Below are 13,233 nucleotides of genomic sequence, written 5' to 3' on the forward strand. Positions count from 1 at the left end.
TGTGTGTGTGTGTGTGTGTGTGTGTGTGTGTGTGTGTGTGTGTGTGTGTGTGTGTGTGTGTGGTGTGTTAACGTGCATGTCTCACGTGTATGCTTGCATGTCTTCCTGCTGACAGGGATCACATCGCACCATGAAAAACACACACACTCTTTCACAGTCCAAAGTAAGTACTCGAGTTTCTGAAGTTAGAGCAGAGAGTCAGACATGTGTGGTCCCAGTCGGCCTACTGTAGAGCGCAGTCACTTTGAAAATAATAATAACGCACAATTTTAAGATCCAGTAAAATGTTTCAGAATAGGAGACAAAAGCAGAGAAAAAGACAGGAGCAGATGGTGAAAACATTAGAAACAAAGACATGAAATAGCGCAGAAAATATATATTTAAAAAGACGGAATCAATGCCTAATTGTTTTTGCTTTTTTAACGTTATGGATAAGCTTCATTTCTGGAATGTCAGGGTAAAATATATATCTCCCTTGGAGCTGACCTGTAACCTCTTGTGCTTGGCCTCAAGAAAGAAAAAGACAGAGGGAAGAGAGAGAGAAGCTCCACAGAGAGCCATCAGAGTCCATCTAACATGGTTTTAATCAGAACTATCAATGCACAGTAAATCAAGCGCGTCAGACACATATGGTAAAGTGTATAGATGCATTCCGCTCTAAACCAAAGATCCCAAAAACACACATCCAATATTTCCCTTCCAATAAAGTCATAGACATGGGCGGGACTACAGCACCGAGTACTGACATAAACTGTGAGAAAGAGACTCCTTTTTCTTCAGGTCATGTGATCTGTAATGAGTTTCAAGGGGATGAATCCCACGTCCAAAAACAATTAGTCTTCAAATGTCAAAATGTCAGTCAGCATGTGGCCTGAAGGGCAGACATCTTGGTCATGACATCATATTGTGGCTGCCGAGCGTAAGAGGCAGACGGCTTTAACGAGAGTAACAATAGCATGATATCATGATTGTCTGAGTGCCCTTGCAGGGGGGGTAATAGGATAACTGCTCTGAGCCCTTTACAGGAGCTGAAATCAAACTGTAAAGCACAGAGGGCCCGTATATGGGGGTCCCCCATTAGTCCTGATGCAAGTTTGTTTTTTCTAGTGTGATATCATCTAAATGACTCAGACTGTGTTTTCCAATGGATTATTAGTGGTGTGGTTGAATACAATAGCTGGTTTTGTGCACTGAAAGAGTTATTGTTGGCATTGATGGATTACTGAACAGGCCTACTGGGCACAGGCCAGGGCCTCCCCTGGACTTCACCGACAATATGTCGCTCAAAGAGACATGGACCAACCAGGAAGAGGCCCAAAATGACCACAAGACAAAAAAACGGCTGCAAAGAGACCGAAAAAAAGACTATAAATAGACCTACAAAGAGATAAACAGCTGTGAAAAGGGTCAAAACAACCACAAAGACCCAAAGAAGCAACTACAAATTGACACCAAATGAACACAAAGAGACAAAAAATAACCAAAAACAACTAGAACGATAAAATAAAACGGCTGCAAAGATACCACAAAGACACTCACAAACAACTGTGAAAAGGGCCAAAAACAACCACAAAGATTCACAAAATGACTACAAAGACACACAAAGCAACTACAAACAGCCTTTAAATGACCACAGAGAGACTCAAAATGACACACAAAAACACTACATAGACATGAAAAACAACAAAAAGACTACAACAATTATAAAGTGACAAAAAATACCACAAAGAGACACAAAACAACAACAAAAAGAGGCTAAACCACTATAATGTGTTCCTACTGTTTGTAGGAGAGGTAGTGCGGCCTTTTCGAGGCCCATTGTCTCACAATCCACTGATGATTGTTGGCTACACTTTGTGCAATAGTTTACTTACATACATGCGCAGGTGTCGGGCACACACCAGGCCAATGGAGCCGTTTTGATCTGGACCACAGATCACCAGCACTGTTGGCTGCTTCTTCGCTAGAGAGCTGAGAGGGAAGGCCTGGTGGAGAGACAGAAGAAGAGGCAGGCTGTTAGAAACGGGAGCGGATTACTGAGGGAAAGGAGAAGCACAGGGATACAAGAGTCAGGGTTACTAATAGAGATCAACAGTGAGACAACAGCAAGGGGGAAAGAAGATGGTCGCAAGTATTGAGCAGAGTTGGGACCAAGTCATTATTTTGCAATTCTCAAGCCTTTCCACTAAAGTCACAAGTCAAGTACCAGGTCCTGAACTGTGAGTTTAGCTTCCTAAACAAGTCATAATGAGCTCTTCACCAAATGTAAGGCCATTTTAACAAGAGCAGCAATATATTAACAAAACCGGTGAATGCTTTTCAAAATGTCTATTTATTTGATGCGACCGTCCTCCACCACATTCACCTCAAGTCTCCATCATATGCAGTGCCCAGTCCTGCTACTCATCCCCTCACTGGATCTCCAGCATGTGCCTTCATCACCACCACCACCAGTGTCCAGACTCCAGGGGGAATATTCTCCATCCAACCACAGCATCAATACCCCGTTTTAATATACTACGTCACGATGGAGTCGGCAAACACTCCTCACTAATCATTTCATTATGCATGTGTAATAAATTATTGTTCAACTCTAATGAAGTCTCTCCTGATTGAAATGGTTTGTGTCACACTTTTTAAATAACATACTTGTAATGCTTTTGGGCTTCAGAAAAGGTATCAGGTATTTTAAAGTCAAGAGGCTCAAGTCCAAGTAATCGTCGGTGTTTAAGTCCAAGTCGAGTATAAAGTCATAAAAATTGTGACTCTACTGACTCGAGTCCAAGTCATGTGACCGGAGTCCACCTCTCTGGTATCCAGTGTTCATCCCCGAGAGTCAGCCCTCTTATTCGGCGCAGGTCATCCGATCTCTGCCTCTCCATCACACTCGGAGTGACTGACTGCAGCATTCCAGTCATGCCAGACGAGGGTGGAAATGGCACCAGCTACATTGTCTCTTCTGTCTGCCAGAAAAGGTCCAATCTCATTAAAATAACCCTGGTAGCATGTGGAAAAAATACCAGTGTCCTAGCCACGGGACGCTTCCTCGTATGTAATACACTTTCCGTCTCGGCCCCGGCTGCAGCGAGCTGCTGGCAACTGCCTCGCTTGCTGGCTGCATAATCCCTTGTAAATCACCCTGCGCCTTCTTAAATGAGCCCGGTATTCGCCTGAGGAACTGTCAACCTGAGTGGCTAATTTTCCATCTGCAACACCTACCGATGTGCTGAGTGTGTGTGTGTGTACACGCACCAATGATCATTACTGAAAGCCCCAAAGGTGTCTGCCTTCACTTTCCACAGATTCTTCAAAGCAACGAAGTCGTTCACCGAGAGTTTCTGCAGCGTCATGTTATACAAGAATGATTGTTCATCATCGTGAAGGTCACAGCAGCATCTCATAGAAGGAGAACTTGAACTGAGGGAGACGGTTCACGCTGCCTTCTGGAAATCCTGTCCAATTAAATATGTCGGAACACAACTCGTAAAATCAATTAGCTCAGTTTTGTCACCGCCATAATTAGTCCACGACTGCAGCTCGCTTCAGACATGCTTTGGATCACAGCCCTTAAATGCAGGGCAAACAATGAGCTCCTCGTAATAAAGAAAAATATAGCTGGCCTTTTTTGTGGTTTCTCATACATCACTGTACCCTGTAATTATTTTATAAATATCCTGTAATTCACCATCATTTACAAGTTGTTACTCCTTTATTATAAGATGTTCAGTCATCCATAAATGTTTTATTGTACCCCTTAATTATTTTGAAATGATTATAGTGTATCAGTAGTAGTATATGAGTGAATTGTAAAATAATTACACTATAATTTTCAGGTTGTCATACGAAGCTAGTGTTACGTTATTGAAATTAAGACTCGTCATTGTTGATCCTTGACCTCCAGCGTTTGTAGATTAGCTTAAAATAGGCCGAAATTCTTCCATAAAATCCATTTACTTCCACTTCCACTAATGTATTCAGTGCAGGAGAAAGTTCTCGTGGAGAAATAGGCCATTACCCACATTGTATAATTGGATGTAACGAGACTCAAGAGTGCATTAACTAGAGCGATGAATCCAGAAGGGGAGACAGCAGCCGTTACCTCTATCATAACAGCTCAGCTGAGAAATCATCACGCAGACTCAATGAGATGGATTGGGGGGGGGGGGGGTCGCTGAGGGCCACAGGGCTGATGGCAATATTAGGAGAGTGGAGCGGGGAGTGATTGAGAGAGACGGAGAGAGACGGAGAGTGGAAGACAGGACAGTGTCTTTCATTTTCATATCTAATGAGACAGAAGCTCTTAGTGAGTTTCACACTGTGTAATCTGATGTTAATCCCTTTGAGTTCATTATAAGTGGCACCCTCTGTGGATATGTGGATATGTGTGTGTGTGTGTGTGTCATAATGCCAAGCACTCTGTTCTGAGCTGCTCCCTAGTGGGAGATGCCAACAGTAATTACTGCAACCAGCTATTAAAGGCTAGCCACCTCCGATGGTGCCGTCCCCCCACTGTGAACTCGTCATATAAATTATTGACTACAATAAAACATCCACAGATTAAAAAGGAACAGAGGAGTAATAATGATCCAATAATGATAGGATCAAATAACTACGCGTGTTTTCAAAGTGGTCACCTCTCGCGCTGAAACCGTGGAGAATTATTGACCGACTCGTTAGTTCCGAACAGATTTACCGATGCGATCTATACGCTTTTTTAAGCTTTTCATGTGCCATTCAACACCACGCTGGTCACGTGAAACGCTTGCTGTGATGTTTAGTCAACAAAACTACTTGGTTGGGCTTCAAATAAGTACGTAAACTAAGTACTAATTTTGCTTTCTCTGTATTTGTTTGACCAATATAAACGTCCCCCCTCTTCCCCCGTTGGGTTAAAAGAAGTACGTTTATTGCGTAAAGTAAGTATGCTTGTTATGAAACTGACCTTTATGTACAAAACAGAAGTTTGGGAGTTAGCGCGGGTTGAAGCTAATGTTACTCTGCATCTCCCGGATTTGTGAATGGACAACAACTTGCTAACCCTTTAGCCAATACATCTTTATAAAAGGTGATACAAATAAATAAAATATTGCTTTAACATGAGCTTGGTTCCTCTTTCTCAGTTTCTTTCTGCCCTTCATGCAACATACAAAAACTCACATCAGTTGGTTTAATGGCCTTTCCTCTAACTGTTAAAGGCCGTCTGGAGGATCAGTGATATCAATGCTGGAGCCATTTCAGGCTGCTGGTGGAAGCATTAGAGCCACACACTGTTGAAAGGTAAGCTGCTATAAAAGGAGCAGGCTGGATCAATGCAGGCAGCGCTCTGATGTCTTCTGAAGCACTCGTCTAATCTTGTTTGGAACAGGAGCTTGGTTCACTCCAACACGTATCTATCCTAACGCATTTACTCCGACATTAAGCCTCCGGATGGATGAAGGAAACGGAGAAAGCAAAAGAGGACATAGATTTCTAATAGGTTTCAGTCTGTTGGTGTTATAAAAGTGTTCTTCGGCTCGTCCGTTTGTATTTTAAATGAAGAAAAGAGGGAATTCCAAGGCACTCTTCAGGTAGATACTGAATTCCGTAGCTACTTTCATGGGGGGGGGGGGGGGATTTTGGTTGATATTAAGATATGACATAAAATGGATTTTGTAAATTAAGAGGGTCATATCAAGTTCAAAACTGTTATTAAGCCAAACGCGAAAGAGAGGCCACGACTCAGAGATGTCGGGTTAATTCTCCCATAGCCTCTATTCTGGGAGGATTTGTGTTGACGATTCAGAATGTGATGTAAGGAGGTGGCAGTCGGAGCATAACGTGACAGTTACTGACACAAATGAAGAAGGAAGAGTAGCGAGGAGGGAGCGTGATTCACCAACAAAGACGCCAGAAAAGAAGCTACGCCAGAGAGAAGAGCTCGTCAATGGCATTAGTCCCGCCCCTGGCATTGATTGGCTAATCGCTAGCCCCCCTGCTGCGCTTATCGGTGGATTGCTTTTTAAATGAGATCCGCTGTTTCGACGTCTGATGAATCAAAACATTCAAACTCGGTGGAGCGGGCGTTCAAATGTCTGGACCAGGAAAAAGCACATCATGGCCAAAAAACGCCCTAAAGTTTAATATTAGCAACTTAAATATTGTGATACACTTTATTCCAGAATAATGTCACCGTTTTATATTAATATTCTCAAACGGTTCAAACTGCCTTTGCAACAAATGACATGCTTTCACTGTATAGGTCTAGATAAACAAGGTTTTATGATTCCGTTTTCGGTTAATAAACTTGTTGAAGTGTTTTCCAGTGTTTGAGCCATTTATGATGTTTTTGATCTGGAGGAGATTTCTACAAGTGCAGACAGATGGTTTGTTGCATCTGGTCAGCAGGTTTGTGGTCTGCTTGCTCCTTTTTTTTTTTAATCTTCTCTTCTGTTTGACATTTTCTTAGTTTGCCGAGGACATGACATTTCAGGCCTACGGAGAAGTTTTCCATAGTTCTAAAAATAAAAATGAATTACAGGGAAGAGGGCATACTCTTATTTTTACAATAACTTGTATTAAAAACAAATACTTTGAGTGTGCGATTAAGGAAGGTCAGGATAGTACACACAGTCACACTCAGAGCTACAAAGTATGGCTGTCTTGATTGTAATAATGTCTCCTTAGGAATACTCTTTGAAATAAATGTTATACGCACATGTTCTTTCACCTCCAATCAACCTGAAACACACACTGGGCCTGAGAAAACACGACCGGGGTCCTAGAAACACAAATAAACTCATATATGCAGAGAAACAGTGCCTTTAATATTTGTATTAGAGGAGCGAACTACAGTCCAGGTACAGACTAATTTATTGGTGTGTGTGGTAACAAAAACGTCTCCCGTCTCCACTCAGGTGTTGAAAAGCCTCAGACTGACACAGAAACACACACAGACAGTCTGGACCTGGTGGCTGCGGGCTGCTGTTGGAACAGTAAAGGATTTACTTACAATAGACCTATAATCTATCTGGCAACCAGAGGTGTAGCTGTGAGTGTGAGTGTGTGTCTGAGACTGAGCACATGCTTGTTTGTGTGGTATACTTGGAAGCCAACAGCAGTAGGCCAGCAGTGAAACCTGCAAAATCAGACTGTCTGCATCTACTTCTACTGTAATTTTCCTTAAATAGCAGTGATGTCATGTAAGCAGTAGCGTGCTGTGGGCAGCAGCGATCCGCAGCGTCCAGGCCTTGTTTGTCTAGTAAGGCTATGCTGCTGGTGGAGGGCCAGGCAAGGGGCCAGCGGTGGCTGATGATAATAGAGGGGAACTGGATGTGGTGGGTTTAATCACACACTCCCAGGGGAGTCTCTGATGCTGCCACTCTGCCTGTCTCAGCTATTAGTTCTCCTCTTTTCCATTTCACTTTCTTTAAATTGTTTGCTGCGTGTTTCTCACCTCCCAAGAATGCAATAGCTTTATCTGGTTTAACAGTATGCAGTTGTAGTGTTTAATAAGAATTCCTATAAAATCAATCACAATAGATGCATAGAATGACTAAAATGTCACACTTAAACAAACACTAGTTAAACCTACATTCATAGTTTTTTGTTTCTTGGCCACTTGGTGGCAGCGCAACAAGCTGCAAACACAATATTGACTTATTATCACCTTATAAAGTTGATATGATGCACATGTTGGCAGACCGTTGTTTATTTACGCATCCAGCAGACAAAGAGCAACAAGAGTCGCTTTTGTCAATTGGTGCAACTCGGTTGCCAGAGTGAAATGTTGGCATTGTACGTTTCTGCAAACCACGGATACGTTGAATCGCAACCAAATGTCAACATTTCTAGATCTGTGTATTTCAATGTTATGTGTTTTGAATGCTCTTGGCAACTTGGGCGTTTCCAAACTAGCTGGTTGGGTTTAGTAAAATATCATCGTTCGGGTTAAGATAAGTACATTACTTTTCGTTTCACACGGGTCACGAACAACGCAGACTTTGATTATAACGTATTTGTGATACGTGAAAAACAAACAAAATCCAGGAGAAAACATGTTCCCTCAAAACGCGTTTGACAATGCAGTTTTGTAACATGAGAATGTAATTTTTAGTAAACCAGGTTGCCTGGCGATCACTCTTTTTAGCTCTGGTTTGGTCTCCACCAATTGCTGAGGGACATATCTGGCTTATTAGCTCGTTAAATGCTCCATTAGATAGAAAACTTCTTCCTGCGGCAGCTGGAAACAAGTTTGGCAAAGTGTAACGTTAAAGTGTCACTCCTAGTGATGGACCTACAGATATTTATCCCCCGAATCTGCAGCTCTCCTCAGCTTTTCAGAGCTTTATAGAAAGTTTCAGCAACTTTACCGTTTTGGTTCACTCTCACACCTTTTTTTGTCTTTGTCTTATAATGCCTATTATTGTAAGTATCTGCATGTCTGTTCCTGTTTCCCTGCTTCTGCTGAGGAGAGATATTTAAGCTATCCAATTAAACTGTTGCCATCACATTTATCATTGTGTTTTCTGTAACTTTTCCTGTAAATCACTCGTTCGTTTAACCTCTCTCCTTTTTCTCCTCAGCCTTCCCTCATGACAGCAGCGCAGGGTTTCATGTGTCTTGCAGCTCAGACTCTTATTCATCACAGCCTGTTGAAGAGCCCACTGAGGAAACCAGTGTGCCGTTAAACCAAGCCAGTGGTCTGGTCAAAGGGAACCACATGTGTTCCCAACAGCCCTCCACTGACACACACATACTCTTGGCCTGACACAGTCCAGACCACAGAGAAGAAGAGCTGTGGTTGAGGAGCGCCGCCACAGAGTGAGCTCAGGTGTTCTGCCCCGAGGGGAGTCGCTTCAAATGTTTGGAGGCTAATGTCACAGAAAGTTAGAACAGTTCCTCCACATAATAGTCAGACATTTTAGTATGGAAGTTAATGCAAATTAGTAAAGTATAAGTAGCAGCAGCTGTGACTTTTTGCCCTCTTCTACTATCAGACATCACACCAGCATATTGCTGAGTTTTCTCCTGATTACTGAGGCCCACTGTGACAGAATGTGGATAAAAAGTGTGACCTTGACCAAGGATCTGCTGAGTGATACACAGTGTAGGCTATCAAACTGATTTTGCACAGCACTGCGTTGGTTGAGGCCAAAGTTTGCTTTAATTTGACTTGAGCTTGTAGTGGGTCGGATGACTTCATGCAGAAAAGAACATTAATTGGAAAAAAATTGCATGACTTGAGATTGGTGAAAGGACAGAAAGCTTTGTGGGTCATTTTCAAACAGTTATTAATGTTTAACTTTCCCGTTTTGTTTCAATACAAAGACACAGCAGAGCTGAGAGAAGATAAATCTCTTCAATTAATGGAAAACATATCACAAAATATAATTGCTGGTTTGTAAGAGTACACACACACACACACACACACACACACACACACACACGGCAACTGCTGTTCAGTGTGACTGGTTTAATGGTCCAAAGATAAAAGCATTGTGCATCACATTAAAGCAAAGGTTTATTTCAGAATAAATACTAAATCTGCAATAAAAAAAATGTTGTAATGATGTTATTTTACTCTGCTTTTATTTTTACAGCAACCCTGTTGGCAGAACATTTTCTGTCAGTGTCACGCTTGCTGAAACGCACAATGTCACACGGTTAATGTTGTGAAATGTTTGACAAGGTTTGAGCAATAACACTACTTGGAAAAGGTTAGAAAAAAGATAGGTTGTGTTCAAATAATACTGTAACTACGTAAGATAAATCGTTAGTGGACTTTCTTACATAACGTTACGTCACAAGTGTACTAATGTTACCTAACAAGGTCTACTTTTGATTTCACACAGGACACGAACAGCAGTTTCCTGGGTGAAAGTCTTGTGTTGTTATACGCATCATCGTACCACGTAACTTTCAACATACGTCACTCGCTCTCACCAAATGCAAAAATGTCGATACTCAACGTATCCATGATTTAAAGCAAGACAGACAAAAAACAAAAGACATGCAGGCTATCAATAAAGAAGTTCTGGAAAATAGAAGTGGTGCAGACCTTAGTGATGGCGAGGGCGCACGCTTGTCCCCAAATCTCTATCAGCTGCTGTGCTCCAAACCTGTAGTCCCTCAGTAGCTCCGTCTCGATAGCTGCCGCCTCCCCTTTACTGTCAGACACAGAATAAGTCAAGACGTATTGTTATTCAATATTCATCATCATCAATAACAACATCAACAACAGGTGTTCAGGGAGAGAATCGTGTGGTTGTACAGGTCCCTCGGGCAAGTTTGCCGAAATTTCACATCATTGTTGTTTTTTTGAATGCAGACCTCATAGTGTGTGAGACGACAGCTTTAGGGTTGAACACTCGGTGGGAGAGGGCACATGTCAGAGATCGTGTCACAAATGTCTATACCGCACTCAAAACACTAGTTGACTTTAGCTCGTAATACATTTTTTACCTTTTACAGTGGAAATTCTGGGTTTTTTTAAAATCAGGCTCGGCCCAAATCTGCTGCTGTGGTTCAAGCTCGGGTCGGGCTCGGACAGAATCTATGCGGGTTCCCTTAGGGTCCGGCCTGATTTGTTTTTAGCTCTATTTGCCACTGGTTCACACATAAGCTATTAGCCAACCAGCAGAAATGCAGTGAACTCAAAGTGTCTGTAGTGTGGATAAAGTGGCCTTCATGCCTGAATGCAATATACAAACGCAGTGCTGACAGCAGGCCAACACTACAACATACAGCCGGCATTTACAAGGTAACATTTGTCTTTTACAGGACACCAAGATTACACATAATGGAGTGGTTGATTGAACAACACAGTGACCTATGATACACTCAGAAGGTATTTACAGCACAGATTACTTGCTTACATGCTTAAGCAGCAAGTGTGGCTGTACGTGAGTTTTTAAGACTTTCTATGGGTCAACGTGTACTCATAACACATTAACAGCTTCTGGGAAGCACGGTCATGAAACTCAAAACAGAACATGTGGGTGAAGTGAAATGTGGCCTTTACAGTAGCTACGTACATACGACGGGTTGGGCCTGCACAGCAAGACCTTGTCAGATCTAATCAGTAGCTGTCGCAGCCATATCAGCAACTGCTTTTTCAATAGTTACAATCCCAAACATGCATTATGCAATTCTGAATAATAGCGATTTTAATTAAAGATATCTACAATTCATTCCTCTCACACGTCAAGATGTTTATTTATGAAGTCCATCATTTCTTACTCGTGGACATTTTCATTGTAGATATCTGTAACCTAATCACAACTAATCAACCTTTACCATTGACTTCTACTCAAACTCAATGGCAGATATCTACATTACAATTTCGATGCGTTATAATTCCAAGTTGAAATATCCGCAGTGTTATTTGACTCAATTCTCACCACTTCGACGTTTATGTTGGTTCTTAAGGTTTACACACCGACCACAACCCGTTGCTGTTCATACGTAACACGAGCAACTCGGATAACGAGGTGGAGCCTGTTTTTGCAGGGATACAACTTGGAGATGACGCCAACTCATTTGCCCGATTTGAATCTGCTGCAGGGCCTGAGCTAAACGCAGCTTCCTCATTAATGTATAGTTTTGGTGTTTTAAATCCCAGCTTAGATACATGTATTTGTTACTTCCTAAGTGGCGAATGTATAATTTTGGATACTGGGAGGCAAGAATGAAACGAAAGATCTGCACACTGCAGTAAAAGCTCCCGGCTATTTTAGTTGTGCAACATTTCTATCCGACAGAGATCTTCGTCAGGCATCATCAATTTACCATCACAAAGCAGAACAAGCAGTATATTGACACAAACGCACTCATCACTCAGGTGACGGTGATCTGCATGTTTGAATCACTCAAGTTGGTCCAATCAGAGCAGAGCTAAACGACGCTGTGTGGGAGAGAGCAGGTCTCTCTGACAAAGGAACTACAAACATCAAGGTCAATATCAAACAAGCATATATTAAACATAACAACAAAAATGTCAATTATGTGTAAGAATCACAAAAATCATCTGGAAAATATATATAACTATATAGAAAAATACATGTGAAAAAAAGAAAATAATAAATACAAGCAAGTTTAAATCAGCAATAGGCCAAATTTAGTATTAATACCTGCATATCAAATACAAATACATAAAGGATGAGTCAAAAAAGTAGCATATTACTCGCCCAAAGTAATATTACTCGTTCAGTAACTCACTTACGTTACACAATCAAAATAGCAAGGAGCTTTTAAATACAGTTTGCAGTTGTTGTTTTATACCAGCAGTTTTTATAAGTCGCTCCTCGTCAGGCTTATTAAATGTTGAAATGGCTCGTTGTGTCTGTGTGTATGTGAACACAACCTGATGTGATTTCAGCATTAGTTATAATATTTGTAATCTAATCTTCCCACATGTTGGTTCAGAACTGATTGTCCCTTTGCTTCCTCTGGCTGCTCTCAGCATGGTGACAGTGTGACTAATTATGCTGTATTGGAGCCTGCTGATGCTGCTTTTAGCATGGAGGTGTGTGTGTGTGTGTGTGTGTGTGTGTGTGTGTGTGTGTGTCAAAAGCCATTTTAAAACAGCACAGCAGTGGGCAGCAGAACGGGTCGGTTAAAAGTCTTCATTTAGTGTCTGATTCCGTTTCTTTGAGTACATCCCTTTTACTCTACAGACACCTGGTGGTCTTCATTGGTACTGCAGCTCAATAAGAGAAACTGCTCTATTTTAAAACCTCTTAGAGAGATGCGAGTCAACTCTACAGCAGAAGGAACAATAGCAGCTGAAATAGGATTTGGGAGTGATTGTATATTTGTGTCTCCCCTGTTAAAGATAATTTATAAGACTATCGCAGTCCAACGGGAGCAGATGAGAAGGATCGATCCACAACATCAATATTTTGCTTCTAATTTGCACTAACTTAACAAGGTCTACTCTGCTAAAATCTTTAAAGAGATCAGGAGCTCTTTGCATGAGTGCACGTAAGTGTGTGTGTGTGTGTGTGTGCGCGCGCACACGTGCTGGTCATTTTCTTTAGGTTACATTGTGCTTATACATGATGTACTTTCATGTAGTAATAATACTGTAATTATGCTACTCGCTCTCGTGTGTGTGAGAGAGGCTGTGTATGAACATTCCCTGTGGTGACAGTGTGACTAATGCTAAGCCTGCTTGTGTTCCTTTTAAGATGTAGCAGTAATATATATATATATATATATATATATATATATGGTTTTAAAATAGAGCAGTTTCTC

The 13,233-nt window shown here is 41.6% G+C and overlaps 1 protein-coding gene across 1 annotated transcript in view; it reads right to left on the reverse strand.

Moving 5' to 3' along the window:
* yjefn3 (YjeF N-terminal domain containing 3) overlaps positions 1 to 13,233 on the reverse strand; it is a 45,811-nt gene that overhangs the window by 7,458 nt on the left and 25,120 nt on the right. The window contains exons 2-3 of the mRNA XM_031868531.1: positions 10,037 to 10,145; positions 1,875 to 1,985 (exon numbers count right to left, since the gene is read on the reverse strand). Coding sequence (XP_031724391.1) covers positions 1,875 to 1,985; positions 10,037 to 10,145 — 220 coding nt within the window. The remainder of the gene's footprint in view (positions 1 to 1,874; positions 1,986 to 10,036; positions 10,146 to 13,233) is intronic.

Source organism: Anarrhichthys ocellatus, unplaced genomic scaffold (assembly GCF_004355925.1).
Source record: "Anarrhichthys ocellatus isolate YVR2014 unplaced genomic scaffold, GSC_Weel_1.0 scaffold42, whole genome shotgun sequence".
NCBI classification, from domain to species: Eukaryota; Metazoa; Chordata; class Actinopteri; order Perciformes; family Anarhichadidae; genus Anarrhichthys; species Anarrhichthys ocellatus.